This window comes from Piliocolobus tephrosceles, chromosome 2 (assembly GCF_002776525.5).
Source record: "Piliocolobus tephrosceles isolate RC106 chromosome 2, ASM277652v3, whole genome shotgun sequence".
Lineage (NCBI taxonomy): Eukaryota > Metazoa > Chordata > Mammalia > Primates > Cercopithecidae > Piliocolobus > Piliocolobus tephrosceles.
The window spans coordinates 43,629,930-43,651,102 of NC_045435.1; the positions used below are offsets into that span (position 1 = coordinate 43,629,930).

The window sequence follows — 21,173 nt, forward strand, 5'->3', positions numbered from 1 at the left end:
AGCCAGTGATTCAATGATTTCAAACTCCTAAAGCAAGAGGGCAACTAAGGCAGAAGAGTGGCAGACTTACTTGCTTATTCATGAAGATAATTCTGGTGTCTTCTGGATGCTTCCTACCCACTAGCTGCAAACCCACAGGAACCCTCTCCCATACCTAGACAGAGCACAGCTAGAGACCACACCTACCCAAGTTCCCAGGCTAGCCTCACCACTGGCTGACCCCAGGCAAGTCCTCCCACGTTATGGGGCTCAGTTTGCTCATCTGCAATATGGGTCTGTCCTTCCTTTGCTACCACTATTCTGAATTACTCCCAGGGATCCCCTTCCTCTACTCTCAGTGGGTGGGGATGATACTATCCCCCTTTCCTGGACAAATAATCTAGGCCTGGACAATCAGTCAGTAAGAATCAGCCCTGAGACTTTTGCTGGAAAGAGGTGCTGTTTTTCCACTGGGGTTGCTCAGGGAAACCTGCTGGTGGCCCTCTTGGCCTTCACTGGGGGAAAGCCTGTCTGGGAATGAAGCCAAACCAGGGGAGATGAGAGCTGGGGAGAGACCGATGGAGAATAAGACTTTCGACGCCCTGGATTCAGCCATGTCTGAAGCCTTCAATTCCACTCACCACAAAATCCCTGCTTTTGCTTAAATCACTTTGACTTGGGTTTCTGTCCCTTGCAACCAAGAGACTTGACTGGTACACACTCAACTTCCACTGTCGGCTCCTTTCATGTTTAGAACACAGCTCAGGCATCATAGCCAACCCACCCTTTTCACCCAAACCTGAAGCCAACCATGTCTCATGCACCACTGTGTGCTCGTCACTTTGCACGAGGCCTCGGTGAAAGGGCAGTAGAGAATGCCAAGGCTGGAGCCAAAACTCTGATTCCCTGTGGGGGCAGCCACCCAAGCTACCCCTGGGGTTTCGCAAAGCCTCTCACCTCAGTCTTATTCCGAGAGAGCACGCTGGAGTCGATGGGCCCGAGGGACAAGTTTGGCAGCACAAGGTTGAGCACTTTCGCAGCAAGGACCTAGCCGGGGAGGGAAAACAAGTGCTGTGAGTACAAGTGGCATCCACGCCCGGCTCTTCCGCAGTGACAGTTTACAGTACATTAAGGAGAGTGACGCCCAAACTGAACATCAGCCAGGTTCATCTCCCAAGCCTGCATCCTCAAGCCTGCATGCCCAAGGACTCTCCCTTCTGACTCAGCCTCTATTCAGCCTGGCTCTGCTCCACCTGGGGGAGCTGGCCAGGCAGCCACCATGCCCAAGGCGGGAAGTCGTGTCTGAATTTTGCCCACTCTATACCTCCCCAGGATCGCTCATGGGTTGTAATTTTGCATCACTGGCAACAGCTGTCCGGGCTGAGCTCTGGCACCCAGGCCATTTCTCTGGGGTACTGAAAATACACGGCAGGCACAGAATCACCCAGATCAGCTGAGCACGAAGCAGGACAGCACGCAAGGGCCCACAGGAACCACACAGAGGATCTGTGCCTCCATTTCTCTTGCAGGGAAGTAGAAATAGCACCATCCCGATGAGGAGGCTGTGTGGCAGAGGGAAGGAGAGCTGGGTTTGATGCCTAACTCTGCTGCCTCATGAACAGGGGCCGGGATCTCCACGTTGCTAAGCCTCCGTTTCCTCAGCTGCCAGTGGGACCTTGACCCTCCCCCAGAGGACCATGGGGAAGGTGAATAACGCCCTGTGTGCAGAAGCCCACAGAACACAGCAGGAGCTTAATACATGCTCATTGAACTTGAGCCTGATTCAGGCCCAAACCTTCCCACCCCCTCCCCCTTTTCTCCTTCTGGATCTCTTGTTTTCCCGGGAAAACAGAGAACCCAGATCTCACACTTCTGCCTTCAGAGAGGGACTGTTTTCACTTCTGCAATGTGCACAGACATTTGGGGATGAAAGATGCTATTTCAAAAGTGAGCCGTGAAATGCTGAAATTAGAATCAGATGGAAGGTGGCAAGCAGTGAATTCTCAGTGCACATCAAGGGCACAGGGCCCATAGCTCAGTACCCTTGGCAGAGGGCAAGGGCACTCATGGGCACTGAGGAAGCACCTTCTGGTGCATTGGGCACAGTTTCCCGATTTTTTTTTTTTTTTTTTTTTGAAACATAGTCTTGCTCTGTTGCCCAGGCTGGAGTGCAGTGGCACAATCTCGGCTCACTGCAACCTTCACCTCCTGGGTTCAAGTGATTCTCCTGCCTCAGCCACCTGAGTAGCTGGGATTAAAGGCACACGCCACCACTCCTAGCTAATTTTTGTATTTTTAGTAGAGACGGGGTTTCACCATGTTGGTCAGGCTGGTTTCAGACTCCCGACCTTGTGATCTGCCCGCCTCGGCCTCCCAAAAATGCTGGGATTATAGGAGTGAGCCACGGTGCCCGGCCAGTCTCCCGATCTTTACAAAAACCCTGGGAGGTGAGGCTTCATCTCCACTGAACAAGTAAGAAAATGGAGGCTCAGTACCACGAGGTCCATGGGAGGGGCCCTGGGCTGGGGGGCCACTTTATGTTCTTATGCCACATGGCCTGGATTACTCTGTCTCTGTCTGCCGCTGTCTGTGTCTCTCTCCACAAATGTGACCCAGAGCTCTAACCTTCCCGTGGGTCTCAACACCAGCGGCCGCCGATGTTCTTTTGGGGGACAAGATTGCTGTGCTTGCCCACCCTCCCTGTAGGCCAGGGCTAGACCTTCCGGTGTCCTTGGCCTGCACAAGTGCGGCGTGACCACCCACCACGATTGTTTCTCAACCATCCAGTATCAGGCAGACAGCAAAAAACGGCCTTTTCTCCTAAAGGGCTTTGCTCCATGTGCATGAACCTATTCAGAGTTCCATGTGGTCAACTCTCCTTTTCTCAAATGGTAGAAATCAGTAATTTCTTCTTAGTGCAAAGGTGGCAGCCCCCTGCCTCTGAGGAGGAAGCTCACTGCCCTCCAGCCTTGGCATCCAGGCAAACAGATATTCTGCAGCTGCTACTGTGCCAGGTGCTTTGCTGAGCCCTGGGGTCTGACTTTGACCGTCTAGTGTAGAAGCATGTGGCAGCCTGACTTCGAGCACTGTGCAGGGGCATGGTGTGTCTGCACAATCAGAAGCCTTGCAGCGTGGCTGTGATAGGTCGGGAACATTCAAGAGTCCAGCTGGTGTCATGGGCCAGCTCCAAGAACAAGCCTGGGAAAGGAAAACTTGGAATTCTGGGAACTCTGCACAAGGATTGGGGTATTTTCAAACACGGATCAAATGTCTGTGAACTCCAAGAATTGGGAGCTCATCTGCATTGGGATCTGTGCTTTCAAAGGTTAAAACAATCTAAAAATGAGAAAATGGAGTGGATCAGTGCATAAAGGCAGTGGGCTGTGGCTCTGTGGCCTTCACTAGACTCTGGCTGTGTAAGGACGAGTGTTCCAGGGCTTTAGCTCTCTCCTCCAGCAGTAGTGATCAAGGTCCACACTGTGAGGGAAGACTTCTGTGTTCCACAGTCATGAAGAACTCACTTGTAGATATTCTGCTGTTCTCAGTACCCCATCACTTCTCCCTGATGCTGACTGTGTGTCCATGAAACACCACAAACACCTCCTCCCAGTGCTGCCCTGAGAGATTCTGATTGTATCGGCTGAAGTGGGGCCCTGGCATCAGTGCCTTTGTAAAGTTCCTTAGTGATCCTGTATGCAGCCAGGGCACACATGGGGCTGCCAGCTGTGGGGGGATCCCCGCCACGCTCAGGAACTGCAGTAAGGCTCTGTGTGACAGGATGGTGTGCAAATGCCAGGTGTGCAGGCGCTGCTCCCAGGTCAGCCCACCTGCCTGCTGGGGCCCATACAGCCTTCTCAGGGACATGGCTGTTTTATGTAAGCCAGCTTCCTACCCATTCCCTGACCAGATGGCTCAGAGCCAAGAAAAGGCCCCGGGACCCAGCATCTCAGCAGTGCCTGCCACAGAGGTGAAAGCAAGAGACCACCCAGCATCCACGCCATTTCGTCCAAGCCCACCACCAGATTTCTCATTGTGCCACCATTGGTGTTTTGAGGACCCATCACCTGATTCTGCGGGGACCTGGGCCCAGAGGTGCCGGTCCATCTTCAGGATCGGTCATTTGTGAAGACAGACTTACCTTCATCCTTGAACATATGTTTCTGCTGCTGGCACCTCTTAACCCAAAAGTTTTATACCAAAAAGCAGCAAGGCCTCTACTTCCAGGCTCTGGAGAAGATGCTGACAGCTTAGGATCAGCGCCTCAAGGATCAGCACAGCTCGAGCCATCCTTGAAGTGGTTTCACAGGGGATGGGGAAGGGGGAACAGAGAGCCAGAGAGAGCCTGCCTCCAGGAGAGAATTAGAGCAAGCCCTATTCTGTCCTCTCACCCAGCAAGCCTGATTTTCTTCCTCCATGAACAGAGGAACTTTTGCAGTTAAAGGAAGCTTTTAAGAAAAGAGCTTCATAGGAAAAAAAAAAAAGGAGGATAGCCACTTCCTGAGAAGTATTTGCTTTAGAAAATGAACAATGCAAGGGGCTGCTCCCTGGAGGGAAGGAAGTGATTCCTGGCAGTGGAATGCCTCACCATCCCCTTCTAGGTACAAAAGGCCAAGGCCTGGGAGGCCTCCCGCTCCTATAGCTGTGAATGATCTATTGCTGAAAGCGCAAACAGGAGATGTGGGGAGAGCACATCCTGCTCAGGAGTGGAGGCAGAAGGTGACTTCCGCTGCATGCATCCAGCTGAGCGTTGGCTGCCCAAGGACTGATGGGGCAAGCAGCCACCTTGCTCCCCTAAAGGAGCTGCTGCCAGCAGGTTCAGGATGAGGGAACGTGCCTAAAAGGACAAGCTTGTAACAGTAAAACTCCCGTGGCTGATGGTGTAGATGAGGCACTGGTGTCCTAGTGATAATAACTGGTTGTTCTATCACGAATGTAGACAGAGGAACACGCCCTCCAGGAACGCCTGGTGCAGATTCTGCAGACTTTTCCCAGTGAATGCACACACAGGCGTGTCCTGGCGCTAAATCCCTAGGAATGTCACCCCAAGAACAGAAAGGTCTCAGTGCATAGATGGTTGCTGAAGCCCTGGGTGCAAATTACACCAGAGAGAGTGTACAAAGAGGCAGGAGGGGACCCGGCTGGATACACCATTCACAGGAAAGGTACAGAAAGAGAAACCCATGAAGGAGACTTCTAGAGTCCTGGGATTCCCTTAAAATGATCTGTGATTCCCTGTCTTCCCAGGAAGATGGAACCGTCTATACTGTTCTGTTCCTTCAATCCAGTTGGCGTATGGTAGCGGGCACAGCACACCCATCCCAACATCCCAGGGCCTCCCTGCTCAGTGTGGTCCTCACACCAGCAGCACCAGTAGCTCCAGGGTCACCTGGCTTCTGGGTCAGGGTCTGTAGCTTTGCAGGGCTCCTGGGCATTCATGTGCGTGGTGAAGTTTCAGGGGCTGGCAGTGTGTGTGTCCATGAAACACCACAAACACCTCCTCCCAGTGCCACCCTGAGAGACTCTGATTGTATTGGCCGAAGTGGGGACCTGGCATCAGTGCCTTTTTAAAGTTCCCTAGTGATCCTGTGTGCAGCCAGAGCAGAAGTGCTTCTGACAGGCACTGCCTAGGATGCGGGTGCACACGTCCATGCAGGGCAAGCTGCCCTTTCAAAGGAGCCACCATAAGAGATGTTTGCATGCCCTGATCTTCAGCTCTTTTTCTAAAATTGCATAGTGAGTTCCAAGCCACATTTCCAACAAGACTCAATTGTGTAGAGGCAAAACTTTTAATGATAACTTCATGGCTTAAAAAAAAATTAGGTGTTTAGCCTCTTCCCCACAAAAGCCCCAAGAAAGAGGAGAGCTGCTATGCAGGGGCAGGATGCTTTGAACAACTGCAAAAGAGATCCCCTTTCCCTGCTGCTCCTTTAATATTTGTTGATTTCACGAGCCTAATCTCTCTTGAAGGAGGAAAGGGTAGGATGGGAGTAGAAAGAGCTACGCAGAGGAAGTGGATTGATTATGCATGAAGGAAGGCAGAACGGTTGAGCAGGGGACACTGAGGTCACATGACGAGGAAGCAGTGGGGAAGGAAGAAGTCATGGCAGGTCCCACACCTGGATGGATCACATTGCCAAGGTTGATCAGATGACTGCTGCTCCCGCTCTCCCACAACCTCCACCCTGAACTGTGAGCACACCAGGGAAGCCTCAGAGGGGAGTTGCTCACCCAAAAAGGACTTGGAATCCACAACTGTAACGTTCTTGATGCCTTTTCCATCGAGTGTTTCAAAATCCCCGAATAATCCTACAAGAGCGTTGAGAGAGCCTTGGATCCAGCTCAGGAGAGAGGAGCCCCTGCATGGCTCCCCCACTGAGGTGAAACCCCCTGTACCTGCCCCATGACCCTGGCAGAGCCAGGTTTGTGCAACCACACAGCTCCCAATTATGCCAGCTCAACTCAGACCCCAGGGGTCGTCACCTGAGGATAATCTGGGACCAAAACCCATGACAAATGGCTACACAGTCACTGGACCCCAACCCCGGAAGAGACAGGTGATGAAATGGCGAAACCAGACTCGGAGACATGAGGCAGGCACATTTGGATTTGAACTTTGATCCCGAATCCTTGAGAAAGTCTATGATCTCAGTTTCTTCATCTATAAGACAGGGATAATTAAACTAACTCTGAAGGGATGCTGGGAGAGCCGCATGAGACCCAACTGCTCTGGAGCAGGTCCCTAACTCTCTTCCTGGCTTCTGGCCCTAAGGAGAGGCCCAATAAATAGGTGTTGGTTGACTGAAGGAGTGAGCAAATGTCATTCAAAGTAGAGACTTCAGGAAAAGCACGTGACATGCAGCTTTGCAACAAATGATGCAGTCGCCCAAAAACAGGGCAACTCTCCCACAGCTGAAGTCAACATCTTGATGAACAAGAGGCTTGAGGGGTGTTCCCGCTACACCATCGTGCCTGTCACTTTAAATACTAGAGACAGGCACAAATGCCTTTATTGATCCAGAAGGTTTTAATGGCTCCCTGTGATCATTTCTAAGTGAATTTCACTTCTGCCAGTGAAAGCCTTGCCATGAGGAAGGCAATTACAGATGCTGTTTCCTAAGTGGCTCCCGCAGGCTGACTTGTGCGCAGGAGGCTAGGACCCTCCTGCCTTCTGCAGGATGGCACTATGACAAAGGTCATGGGACAGCCATGTGGGGGACACAGCAGGGACCCACAGGGTTGCACCAGATTTTCTTGAGAGCGAGAGGACACCTTAAGGAAGTCCTAAAATAGAAAGTGCTGTGATCCTTTGCCAGTGACCCTCGCTGGGAAGGCCAGGATACTTGTTTTCTGATAGATCAGGGACTCACCAAAGATATGTGGCAGGAGGCTTGCTAGGAAGACAGCTGGTTCCTGGAATCACATGTGTCTAGAAAGCCCAACACCTAGCTATTAGCTATTAGAGAGCAGGTGCCCACAGGACAGAGGTGAACTAACCCTCATGGCGGCTCATTGCTGCTGCCCAAAGGGCCAGTGCATAGCTAAGTTCTGGGATCCTGGGTCCAAATTCACCTGAAGCTTGAAAGAGTGGCCATGTTCAACTCATTTCCCCTCCATCCCTGCAACCTCCCACTGCCCCAAGGGCCTTCTGGATTCTATGGCTAAAAACAGATGAGTGACATTCAGATGGGAGCAGGCTCTGTCAAGGGAAGCTGATCTCAGGTGTGTTTTGGGGTGAAAGGGAGTATCCTGGCATGCTCGCTGGCCTGAGCTCGTGCTCAAGCTGACCTTGAGCAAGGCATTTGGCCTCGTTTCCTTGTCTGTAAATTGGGAATAATTTCCCCTCCTTCCAGGGCAGTGCTGGAGAGGAACAGAGACAATGCATGTCAGGCACCGAGTACTGGGCTCTCAGTGGCAATCCCCTTCTCCCTACTGGGCGAAGTGCCCTTCTTGGCAGGGAGTGGAAGTATCTTGGAGCACTGGCTGACTCCTGCATCCCTGCCCCGGGAACCCAAGGGCAACCTTGGCAAACAGGGAGAGGTCATTTAGAACGATTACTCTCCGGTAGGCTGAGACCCCCATCCCTCAAGCTTAGCCCAGGGGGATTTTTCTCTCCCAAGGGGCTCCCAGAGAAAGGAGGGGGCCTGCAGCCTGTAGTTGCTCCTGAGTGCTGTCCCAGACACGTGAGGGTGGGAAATCCCGAGGAGCGCCTGGAGCTTGACACTCTTCCAGCTGGGGGGCCACAGTTCCACCTCTGTAGCCAGGCATGAACCGCGAGCCACGGTGAAAACCCCACGGAGCGACCTCACAAACAGCCAGATTTGTTCTGATGCGTGGAGTTTTTGTTTCTGAATTTCTGCCTCTGCCACTTTCTCTGCGAAACCACTTTCTCAGCAGAGACAATGTTTGGGGCCCCCCATCCGTCCTCATTGTCTCATCTCCAGGCTAAATATATCCCAGCTTGTTGAAAACCAGCATCCACATAAGAACCAGATGGTGGCGAGATTTAGGAGGGTGGGGGCGATCTGGCGTTCTCACATTGCAGGAGGTGGGGGCTGGCTGTCTTCCACAGGCCAGGCTGTACTCATAGACTGGGCGTCTCATGCTGCCCCTTACTAACTAGGGGAGTTGCTCTAGAAGGTGCCTGGTGCCGGGAAACAGTTGAATGGCTTGATGGATTGAGCACTGTCTGAGGAGTCAGGAGGCCGGGTCTTGACTCTGCTCTGCTGCTACTCACAGCCACACTCAGGGAAGCCCCTCACCCCCACCACCAAACAGATTTCCTATCCAGAACGCAGGAGGGAGGAGGTGGGCTCTAGGAATTGTTCCATCATTGAGGCTCATAAGAGTGAACAACAGGAAATGACCCCAGGGCACCCTCCCTAAACCAGGACCTATCCCTGCAGTGGGACCCGTGGTAGGTCCTGATGGGGAAGGAGCACCAAAAGGTTGCTAAGCAAAACCACAAAATAAAACCCCAAACCCACAAAAACAAACACACCAACCAAAAGAACAAAAGCAAACACAGAGTACCCCCGACATGATGGAGCAAGCTCCCATTTGTGTGAAGAAGAACAAATGGAGTGAGCGTTGACGGGAGATGCAGAGACTCTCGCTGGTACCATGGGTTGCTGCCCATGCCAACGGGGAGAGAGACTCTCCCTGCATCCTCTTTCATATCTTTTGAATTTTGAACCACAGAAATGTCTTATTCTTAAAACTTTTAAATTACATTAAAAAATAGATCCTGTGAGACTTTCAGGAAGGTTGTCAGACAAGACTAGAAAATGTGCCAAGAGTGATGACGTCTTCCAGGGGCAGGGGGGACGAATGCATCATGGACTTTGTCAGCCAAAATTACCAGAGATGCAGGAGCAGCAACAGATTTCGGGGAGTGGAGGCTGGGCCCTCAAGTCTGGGGCAAAGGGAAACCTAATTTGTCTTGGTTCATAAGAGACAGGCAGCTGGCTCCTGATGTCACAAGGTGATCCATTTGCACAAGGCTTTGAGAGGTCACAGTGGTGGCCTTGCCCAGAAGTGCCCCCTCCCCTGGTCAGCATGGAGCCCAGGGGGCTCTAGGAGGAAACCTCGTTCCTTCCACCTCCAGGACCACCTGCCAGGGTACCCCTGGTGCACTTTATCTGAAAAGTCCTGCAGTCCCTGGCTTTTCTGTAAGGGGAAAACACCGATTGCAGAAACATCCATTTTCTCCCCTGGGGAAATATCCTAGATGGGGAGTAGGCAGCCCTGGATTCAAACCCATCACAAGGGCTGCACAGTCCTGACCAGCCATTCATCCTTCCTAAGCCCAGGTTTTCCCATCCGGAAAGTGCTGCTATAACCTGCTCCTGGGCTGGAGGGGAGTTAAGTGAGACAATGCCTGGGAGAGGAGCACAGTGCATGGCTGGCATTGGCTGAATTTTGCAGACCTGCATACAGCAAATCTCATGGAACGCAGCAGGAACGCCCCTGATGCTGAGTCTGGGCCTGCTTATTCTACTTAAATAATTAGAACCATAGTCACGGGAGATGTTGAGTAGGTCATGCCTCCCCCCGCACATTTCAATGATGAAGTAGTGCACATCCAGGCATTGTGATGCTAAGGGACCTCGATCACTCTGTGACAGACCCCTGGTACTGTCCCACATTGCACTGAAATTCATTCATGATAGTCGATTTCAGTAAGTCCGTGATTTCCTTAAACTGGAGTAAAATTCAAATGAGATATCATCCATCTCTCTTGCAAACTAAATATATCATCGTTCTCTGGCTAAACTATCAGATAGTCCCTGATTTCTCTTTTGCCAAGCCCAGCCCCATTTCACATGGCTGAGATTTTCTGTATTTAATTGAGAGACTGTCTCCAGAGCCAGGAGCAAGTCTGTGGTCATGGGCTGAAGGAAACCCTTTCAGGATGTTGTTATAAGGTTTCGTTCCCTGTGCTGTGTTGAGGAGAGTGGGGTGGGGGAATAAGAGCTAATGTCATTATTTAAATGATCCCATAGTCCATAGGGTAAGCCTGTGGGTGATGGCTGCCCAGCACACCTGGCCCCCCATGACCTACTACCTCCCCTCTTTCTCTTTTGAGAGTCTCTGGAACTGGCTCAGGAGGCAGCAGCCCCTGCCCAGCACTGGGGATGAGACTGAGGATTCCCTGTGGATACACGGATTCTCCACCCTCACTGGGGCTATGCATCTACCTTAAGTCTGATGATCCCAAGGCCGGGTCTAAACCAATACCTTGTCAACAAGCCAGAGTCACAAGCAAGCAGCCCTGCCGAGGCCACTGGTTTCATCTCCTTTCTCAGGGAGAGAAGGTGCCTGCTCCACCTCTAGGTATCATTTGTTGGTTCATTTGCCTTGGCAAAAGCAGCCCAGAGTCCCAGCACCTAACGGGGTTTGTCATTCCTATGGGTCATTCCAACCAGAAAAACAAAATGACAGATCCCTAACAGTCAGAGGTCGAAAGTGCCTGGGGCGGAGGAGTAAAGCAGTGAATGCGACTCCGTACTGCAGTTAGGAGTACCTGCGGTTCCTCTCACTGCTCACTTTCTGCTGAAGTTGGCAAATAGTCAATGAAAAACAGCCCAGGCCTTGAGTGTGACTTGTTAACAAACGTGACTTTGTTGGACTAATAACAAGTCTAACCTCTTCTCCTTTTAAAGTTCATCAATAAAACATGCACCAACAGGAAGGCATTATCCTTTTGTCTTGGGGGAAAATGGCACCTGCCTTTAGAAACTACAGAACTCCAGTGGGATATTTGTCCAAACCCTTACGCAATAGTGTCTGAGGTCCAAGGATGGCCTTTGGCCCTTTTACACAGACTCAGGCTACAAGTGGAAGCCCCATGTCCCGGGAAACCTGCAGGAATTGTACAGACTGGAAAGTCCTTTTACCTTGAAAGTTGTTGCAGATTCAGGATTGGCAAGAACCAGAGGTGAAATGAGTACCATGCCGGCGAAGTGACCCGGCCTCTCTGCGGCCGTGAGGATGGCGATGGCACCTCCCTGTAATGCAGAACGGGCAGAGCTGCTGTGTTCGGCTTGCACCAGCGCACACGATTCTAATAAACATGACCAATGCCGTAATTCTAATAAACATGACCAACGCAGTCCTCTTAAGCTGCAGTCCTGGCCAAGAGCCCTGAGGAGGACTACCTTGGAAGAGGCACCATCAAATGTTGGATAAACTAGATCTGCAATTATTTTATTACACATGTTTTTTTCTCTGGGTTTTCCAAGAGCAAACATTTCAGAGAGTTATAAATAAGGTTCCTGCCTGTGGGCTGCAAGTTAAACAATAACACATTCCCACTTCATTTCGAGCCCAAAGCTGGCGGAACCCCAATTCATCCATCCCAACAGGCTTAATAGGGGGGTTTTTTTTTTTTTTTTTTTTTTTTGGTGGGGGGTAATGTGATCATAATAATAGATTGCTATACTATACTTTTTCCTGGTTTAGTAAAGGTCCTAGAAATTTAAATTCCAAGAAAAATGGGAGTGAATGTGGATGGTGCTGGAGAGAGGCCTCACCTGTTTGCTAAAGCACAAAGGTGCTTAAAAGCAAGGGTTGCAACTGCAAATGCTCACAGGGGCTGGGCAGGTAAGAGAAACTTAAGGACAGAGCCAGGCAGTGACCAAGGGGCGAGAGGCAACACCTACCCTGGTGAAATGTCCCCAGGGATATAAATTCAAGCAGTTCGATACCTCTTGGTCAGCCAACCAGCCTACTTTTTCTGTAGGTAGATTTGACCTGGAGGCTGCCAGTTCAAGGACCCCGATTTAAGATTACATTTGCTCCATTACATTTTAAGATGATATTTGCTCGATTTACATATTTAAAAGGTGGAAGGAGTTGGAATAAGCTTTCAGGAATTTTTTCCAAGGGGACCCTTTGTCCCTAGTTCTCATTCAATTCTGAAAAAAGCACACAAGGTTTGGGGACATTTTTTGTGCTTCTTATTGATGAAGGAGCTATTCCCTCCTCCAAGAAGTGGCTCTTAGTAGCCTCACTATGAAATGGCACCAAGTGGTCCAAAGAGCGTTGAGAAAAAGATCAGTTTTCCAAAAGGCCACATACTCAAGCTGCTCAGTAAGGACCGGCTGGCAGCCTCCCTTGTTTCCTAAGCACGGAATCGCCCAGGAACTCCAAGTGCAGTGCACAAAGGGAGACATCATGCCAGCAGGCAGAGAGCGGGGGGAGGGGCGGGGAGTCAGGGCCACCCCCTTCCCCCTGCAAGGCTGGAAGCCAGGGTGGATCTGATGTGGGTCTTCTGTGGTCTGCTTACCATGGAGTGGCCCAGAAGGAAGACAGGAAGCCCAGGGTAGTCTTTCTGCATGGAATCCACATGCTGCAACACATCTCTGACGAAAACGTGGAAGTCAGACACTACCATCCTCTCCCCTTCGCTCTGTCCGTGGCCAACTGGAAAGGAATGGGAGATGAGAGAGAGCTGCAGTTACCAGGTTGACTCCTGCCCAAGCCCAGAGGTCTCCTCACTGCAGTCCCCCGCCTGTCTCTCCTGAGCGCCTGAACGTGTCACCTCATTTAACCCCTTCCGGCCACTCTTGAATGTTGGAATTCTTCTCCCCACTTTTTATGGATTATGAAACTGAGGCACAGAGTGGTTGAGGAACGTGCTCAAGATCACACCACTAGGAAGCGACGAGCCAGGGTGTAAATACTACAAAGCCTCCCTTGAGGTTGGTTTCCAAGGAAGGGAAAAAGGATAGGTGCACAGACAGCCTCAGCATGCCTAGTTTTCTGCAAAGTGGCCAGGAGTAAGACGAAGACGGCTCAGAATTTTCCTGTTTTCCCTGTTCCTTGCCCCTGGCAGCTGTGCCTGAATATTGGCCTTTCACCAGGTAGAGTGGTACACTTAGCCCCTCATCTTACAGCTTTATGTGAAGATAACATGACAAACATAAAATAATATGCAGTCATCGGGTGTGCTTGCCAGAAAGCTCTCGACGAAGCTGCAGTGAAACTAGGTCACACTCTCTCCCTCTTGGGTTTAATCTGTCACCTATTTGTGCTGTTCACCCCCTTGTTCTTTCCTCAGGGCCCTCCACTTTCTCCCTCTTTGAAGGACATCAGTCGCTATAGAAACAACTCACTGGCTGTGGCTTCACATTCAGGCCGAAAGCAGCTGTGATGGTTTGAAAATTGCAAAAAAGAAAGCGCTTCTGGAGAACTGGGACCACACAGCCAGAGGGCCTGCCCAGACCTTCCCTGCTGAGAGCCTGAAGCACTCATTAAGCCTCTGCCACCTCTGGGGAGGCTGCTGCAGTAATAACGGCCACCACCTGGAACTGACAGGCTGCCCAGACCTCCAGCTTGGAGACCCTCCTGCTGTCAGGCCCCAAGCTCCCGTGTTTCCCACTGGCCCGTCCCCCGCACCCACCTTCCCAGCCACCATCCCACGGTCTCTTTGACCATCCCACTGGGCCCGGGGGTCCCACTACCCTCTCAGCAACATTCCCCTTTCCCTTGCCCTTCTGAGTATTTTTCTCTTTTAAAATTTATTTTTACTTTTTACTGTTCTATCATATCCATAACATAAATTTTGCTGTTTGAACCATTTTTAAATGTACAGTTCAGTGGCATCAAGGACATTATTGTGCAACTCTGTATTTTTTCACCTTCCCATGCTGAGACTCCACACCTATTGATATGGGTTGACTTGTGTCCCCCAAATCCATATGTTGAAGCTCTAACCCCCAAGATCTTGGAATGGGACCTTATTTGAAGACAGGGTCTTAAAAAACGTGATTAACTTAAACGAGGTCCTTAGGGTGGGCCCTAATCCAAATGACTGGTGTCCTGTAAGGAGAGGGGATTACAACCCAGATAGAGGGAAGATTATGTGAGGATTCAGGGAGACGGTGGCCATCTACAACGCAAGTAGAGCATGCAGGAGAAACCAACCCTGCCGATGCCCTGATCTTGGACTTCCAGCCTCTGGAACTGTGAGACAATAAATGTCTGTTGTCGAGGCCCCAGTCTGGGGTCCTTCGTTATGGCAAACGAAGCCCTGGCAAACTCATACTAGCTATTAAACCCCAACTCCCATTTCCTTCTTACTCTCTCTTCCCCCAGACCCCTGGCACCCTCTATTACACTTTCTGCTTCTATAAATTTAACTGCTCTAGGGACTTCATTTGAGTGGAATCAGGTCATATTTGTCCTTTTTGTATCTGGCTTATTTCACATAGCACGGTATCTTCAAGGTGCATCCATGTAGTCATGTATGTCAGAATTTCCTTCCTTTATAAAGCTGCATCATATTCCATTCTGTGGATGGACCATGTTGCGTTTATACATTTATCTGTTGACGGATATTTGGGCTGTTCCTACCTTTTGGTTATTGCAAATGATGCTGCTGTGAACATGGGTGTGCAAATCTCTCTTCAGGTCCCAGTTTTCAATTCTTTGGGGTATATACCCAGAAGTGGTGTTGCTAGGTCAGATGGTGATTCTGTGTTGAATTTTTGAGGCATGATCCCCCATATCCATGTGGAACATCTCTCTGCACACAGCCCCTGCTCCTCCGCTGAGCCAAGGCAACACCAGGGCTGCCCAGTGACAGGCTCCCTCTTCCCACAGGCTTGGTCTCCAAACAAGTTCATCTGGGCATCTCTTCTGTATGTTTCTATGCTCCCAAAACTTGCAATGCTACCTCATAACCCTGGGGACATAGTATCACTCATCTTTTTTGAAAACAAGGGGACAGTCCAAAACTGCCCTCTATGTTGGAAGCATCCCCCTTTCTGATTCCAACCACTCCCAGCCCAGCCTGCTCCCATGTCAGCTACATCCCTGTCCTCCCTCCTTCATCCACAGCCTGCAAGCCACCCTCTTCCCTCCCTCTTCCCCTCCCCCTTAAGGGGTGATTCACACTCATGGCCCTTTCCCCACCTACATTCTCTCTCCAGCCCTGGAGGCTCCATGCAACCCTCAGCTGAGTCCACCCCAGTGGGCCTTTACCCCATCCTCTTCCGAGCTCTTGGCTCACTCAGCACCACATGCTCCTGCTGACCTTGTCATGGGGTGTGCCTGGAAATGGACTTCCTTGGCTCTCCTCCTTCTCATCTGGCTGTGTTGTCTTTGTCTGTTTTCCTCCCTGGCTAATTTCTGTACTTATTCATTCATTCATTCATTTTTAATTTAAAAATTGCATCTCAAAAGACACTCGATTCACATGGTACAAAATCAAAGTGATATGAAAGGTGTACACTGACGGTCCCTTTCCCACCTCCTCCCATCCACCCAATTCCCCATCTTCCCCTAAACTCTTCTCTTAGTGTCTCTGCCTCTTTATAAGCAAATACAAATACAAATCCTGATTTTTACCCCAGTCTTAAACACAAAGAAACACATAACAGATCCTGCTCTGTGTGGGACTTTGTTCACTCAACACTATATCCTGATCTTCCAATGTTTGAAATAGGGCTCCTCCCCAGCTTCTTACTACAAAACTTTCAAATGAACAGAAACACTGAAAGAATATGTTGTTATCATTTTATTTGCTGTATATATACACATTTATAATATAAAAATGGCTGAATCTTGTAAAAGTAAGTTGCAGGCTGGGCAAGGTGGCTCATGTTTGTAGTCCCAGTGTTTTGGGAGGCCAGGGTGGAAAGATCGCTTGAGCCCAAGAGTTGGAGACCCACCTGGGCAATATAATGAGAGATCCTGTTGCTAAAAAAGAATTTAAAACATTAACTGGGCATTAGTGGCGTGGTGGTGCACACCTGTAATCCTATCTACTTGGGATCACTCGAGCCTGTGAGGTTGGGGCTGCAGTGAGCTGTGTTTGCACCACGGCACTCCAGCCTGGACAAAAGGGAGACCCTATCTCAAAAAAAAAAAAAAAAAGAAAAAAAAGATAGTGAAAGAAAGAGAAGAAAGAAAGAAAGAGAGAGAGAGAAAGAAAAGGAAGGAAGGAAGGAAGAAAGGAAGGAACGGAGGGAGGAAGGAAGGAAAAGAAAGCAAGAAAGAAAGGAGGGAGGGAGGGAGGGAGGGACGAAGGAATAAACAATGGACAAATCTGGGTAAAGAATCTACAGGGGTTCTTTATGCTATTCTTGCAAACTTTCTTTGAAGTTGAAGGTACTTCCGAATAAAAAAGTGTTATAAAAATAATCCATAAGTACTATAACATTTCACCCTAAACACTTCAACATGCTTAGTGACATTCTCTTCATAACTACAATACTATTTTCCTGCCTAAGTAAATTAGCAATAGCTCTCTAATATCATCTAATATACAATCTAAATTCAAATTTCCCAGTTGTCTGCAAGTATTTTACAGCTGGTGTTTTAGAACCAGGATGCAAAATTCATATGCTGTATTTGGTATTTGTTTGCTATGTTTCTTTAGTCTTAGAGAGGCCAGGCTAGTAAATGCCCCACATCCTGTATCTGATTGTTTCCCCTCATGGTGTCATTTGGCTTGTTCCTGTGTTCCCATTCATTATCAAGAACTTCCCCCCTTCCTCAACACAAATGTACCAGGCTCACCTTATACTTTCCTTGTCCCAGACTTGGAATTAACCATTTCTCCAGGGAGCCCCAGTTCCTTTCAGTGTTTAAAAATCAAGATTTAAAGTTGGGAGTGTCCAATGCAACCGAGGTGCCCTTGCTTTCATGCTCTTCATTAGGCAGAGCTGGAAAACTTAACTCTTTTTTTTTTTTTACGTGAGACTTAAGAAAACTTAATTCTTAAAAAATGTGAGTCCATATAGATATTTTCAACTATGAATCAATGTTTTGGCTAGGCGCAGTGGCTCATGCCTGTAATCCCAGCACTTTGGGAGGCCAATATGGGCAGATCTCTTGGGCCCAGGAGTTTGAGACCAGCCTGGACAACTTGGCAAAACCCCATCTCTACAAAAAATACAAAAAATTAGCCTAGCATGGTGGTGCACACCTGTAGTCCCAGATACTCAGGAAGTTGAGGTGAGAGAATCGTTTGAGCCCAGAAGGTCACAGCTGCAGTAAGCCATGATCATGCCACTGGGCTCCAGCCTGGGCAACAGAGCAAGGCTGTCAAAAACAAACAAACAAACAAAGAAGGAGAAATCAATGTTCTAAAGTTTTCTCTTACCTTCTATGATTTTGTATTTTATCTATTTTCTTTGGCACTGAAAATCTTGGTTCCTAATAGCATTAACATATTTATTTATAGCATAGTGTCAAAATTACAATACCAATATTGCCACCAATAATAAGCCTATGGCAAGAAGCTAGAATTGCTTTACATTCTTTTGTCTTTAGAATATAGTTCAATAATAATATGACCAGAGTATTCAGTTTGAAGTTCAAATTCTTACAAACAGGTTATAATTATTTTCTCTGTGTGCTTATGTTACTAATTTGATAATTAGATGCATTAATTTCAAATTAAATTTCTTTCCAATTATAGGTTTTTCCTTTTTGCTTTTCAATTTAATTTTCTTTTCCAAATATGAGAACATGTATCTGATACAACGGTCAGAAATATATTTAAAAATTCATCCAGTGAAGTCTCACTTCTACCCCATCTTCTCCATTTCCCCGCTCGTTCCCTGGGGTTAATCATTCTAATTATTTTCTGTTTTTTTCCTCTAATCATTTCTTTTTGCAAAAATAAGAAAACTACCTGTTTATCCATCCATCCATCCATCCATCCATCCATCCATTTATCCATCTAGTCTATCATCTATCTATTCTCTGTCTAATCTATTTATCCATCTACCCATCTATTCTTATTTTTCCTCCTTTCTTAGTTAAAAGATAGTACGCCACACATCCTACTCTAGAAACAGTCTTGTCTATTTCTGGATTTCTACCAGGTTTTTTTTTTTCACCCACGTTTAACATATTCTGGAGGTCACTCTGTGCCACAGACCCCAGACCTGCCTCCATGCTGCCTTACTGCTGCGTAGTACGCCTCTGTGGGGGTGAACCGTAGTTTCTTCAAGCACTCTCTCATTGGAAACATTTGGATTGTATCCAAGCTCTTATTTATTAAACACTTGGCTGCAGTGGATAAACTTGGACTATTTTATGTCATCTGCATGTTGGTGTATCTTCAGGGTATGTGCCTAGATGCAGGATTGCTTAGCTGAAATGTAAATGCATATGCAATTTTTGTAGGTATAACCAAATTCCCCTCCATGTGGGAGTGTCACATTTCACTCTATGAGTGAGATGCCGGAGAGGGTCTCTTTCCCTTGGCGTGACCAGCAGACTGTGCGTTTGACATTTAGGTTGTTGCTCATATGATAGGAGACAAAGTGGGGTTGAACATCTCAGATTTTAAGAGCCATTACTTCTTTTTTGGTAAACTGAGTATTCATGTCCTTGCTTATTTTTTTCTGTAGGGGTTTTGCATCTCTTCTTGACATTTAGGAGCTCTTTGTACATTAGTTGGTCATTTGTCTTTTGGCTTTCTTTACGTTGTATTTAGCCAAGCACAAGAATTCTTATTTTTGGTTTCTTTTGAGATTCTTATTTTTGAATAGTCAAATTATCAGTCTTTTCATTTTATGGCTTCTGAATTTTGATTCTTGGTGATGAAGGCCTTCCCCACTCCCCAGTTACAAAAGAATTCAGCCACATTTTCTGTGACTTACATTTCTTTTGCAGTATAATATACATGACCTAAAACATTAACCAGTTTACATGTACAGTTTAGTGGTATTAAATACATTCACATTCTTGTGCAGCCATCACCGCCATCCATCTCTAGATATAGTTTCATTGTTTTATATTCTAATCTTCGACCCAGTTGGATTTTGTCTTGGTGTCGGGTAAGAGACAGCCATCTATTACCAGACTTTTTTTCAATTCAGAAAATTCACCACACGTAAAATGAACCATTTTAAAGTGTACCAATTTAGTGGCATTTATTGTATCCACAATGTGGTTGCAACCACCATCTATAGGAAGTTCCAAAATGCAGACGGTTCGTAATTGTCTCAGCAGAATTTATGAGCAAGTCCTTCACTGCTTCACTGAATTGCAGTGTCATCCTTATCATGTGTTAAAGTTCCCTTTTCACTGGAGCCCAGTCTATTTCTGGATTTCCGCTCAGCTCCGCTAGTTTGCTCATTCCTAAGTCAGCCCCCATATTCTTGAGGCATTATAGGAGCCTGCCCTTGACACACGTTACGTGCAGGAGGCCTCAGGTCACTCTGCGAGCTCTCCCTGGTCCAAGCGTATCACTCCCATGCTTTGACTCTGATGGTAATGTAGGCATCTCCTGGATAAACGGTTTCTGACTCTGGCTTCTTTCCAGAGCTACAGATCCATCCTGCCAACCCATGGTCAGACTCTCCTGGCTGTTCCACAGTTCCTCAGACTGCTTGCAAATAATTGGGTCTCTTTCTGGGCTTCAATAGTGGTGAACAGCCTGGTAAGCCTTCCAAATTATTCAGGCTCAAAACAGGGCTGTCATCTTTGACTTTAATTCTCTTTCCACATCCAATTGGTCCCCAAGTCCTTCTAGATTTCTACATCCTGTCTCCTTCTTTGCATGTCATATCCTGGTAGGGGTGGAGACCCTTGTTTTCTTTGAACTTGCAGTAGCTTCTTTTCCAATCTCCCTGCCCACCCCAAGTTCTCCATAACCCACCTCCTCTTCTGGAAGCTGCTCTGATGGTGTCGTGGTCCGACAGCCCCCACTGTTTGAGAATGCAGCCTGCACATCCCAGCCCAGTATTCTCAGCCTCCCAGGAAGGTTTCTACTGGTTCCTCTGCCACATTCTGAGCCACGTGCACACCACCTGCCCACAGTTCCTGAAGCATGCGCACACGTTCCTGTCTTGTGCCTTTGAACAGGCAGCCTCTCCTTATGTCCTCACCCTGACCCAGTCCTTTAAGGCCCTTTAAATCCCGTCATCCACGGCATCCACTGTAATTCCCTCAATGCAGGTGTAGCTTCCGGAAGAGAAGGTGGGTCATGGAGAGCTTGGGGTGGGCAGGCAGATTGGAGAAGAAGCTACTGCAAGTTCAAAGGCAACATAACCCTTCCATACCCTTGAAGCACTTCTTGCCCCTGTCACATGTGAGTTGATCACAGTCCTCCTCCAGCATCACCCCCCGCCCTACAGATGGAGGGTCCTGAGAGCAGGGGTGCCACATGACTCTGGTTGGTGGCAGAGGCTGCCTGCTGCTCTGTGCTGCAGCGACTTCTAAGGCGAGTGTGGTTGGATGGGGCGCAAAAGAGTCCCAAGTGAACAATGATGTCTGCGTGGACTCAGGGAGGGAATGCAGCGTGCATGTGCCCATGTCTGCCAGGGCCGTCTTGGAGAGCAAGGATCATATTTTATTCACCTGTGCATTCCCTAAGGTTCCTGGCACAGGCCTAGCAGAAGGTGGGTGTTTGATCAATGTCTGTTGAAATGAATTGTCGGCAATGTTTCCATAATGGCCACTTACCAATGGAAACTCAGTTCCATTACTCTAGCTATAGCTGATGCATATGTTTCCTTGACCACCACGGAAACAGAGTTTGTTGAGAAGTAGCTTTGCATCTGCAATGAGAATTCTTTTTCTCCCGGCTTTATTTATGTATTTACATATTTGTTTTACAGACAAGGTCTTGTTATGTTGCCCGGGGTGGATTCAGACTGCTGGGCTCAAGCAATCCCCTGCCTCAGCCTCCCAAGTACTGGGGCTATAGGCGCACAGCACACCACCATGCC

General features: G+C 48.5%; 1 protein-coding gene across 10 annotated transcripts in view; it reads right to left on the reverse strand.

The window, feature by feature from the left end:
- Window positions 1–21,173, reverse strand: part of MGLL (monoglyceride lipase) — a 142,207-nt gene that overhangs the window by 28,779 nt on the left and 92,255 nt on the right. For 5 of the 10 annotated variants that reach the window (XM_023215549.2, XM_023215578.2, XM_023215537.2 and 2 more), the window contains 4 exons: window positions 12,767–12,903; window positions 11,376–11,486; window positions 6,208–6,285; window positions 937–1,026 (listed from right to left, as the gene is read on the reverse strand). In XM_023215549.2, coding sequence (XP_023071317.1) covers window positions 937–1,026; window positions 6,208–6,285; window positions 11,376–11,486; window positions 12,767–12,903 — 416 coding nt within the window. The remainder of the gene's footprint in view (window positions 1–936; window positions 1,027–6,207; window positions 6,286–11,375; window positions 11,487–12,766; window positions 12,904–21,173) is intronic. The other 5 variants (XM_023215569.3, XM_023215560.2, XM_023215608.3 and 2 more) reach the window with 3 other exon arrangements.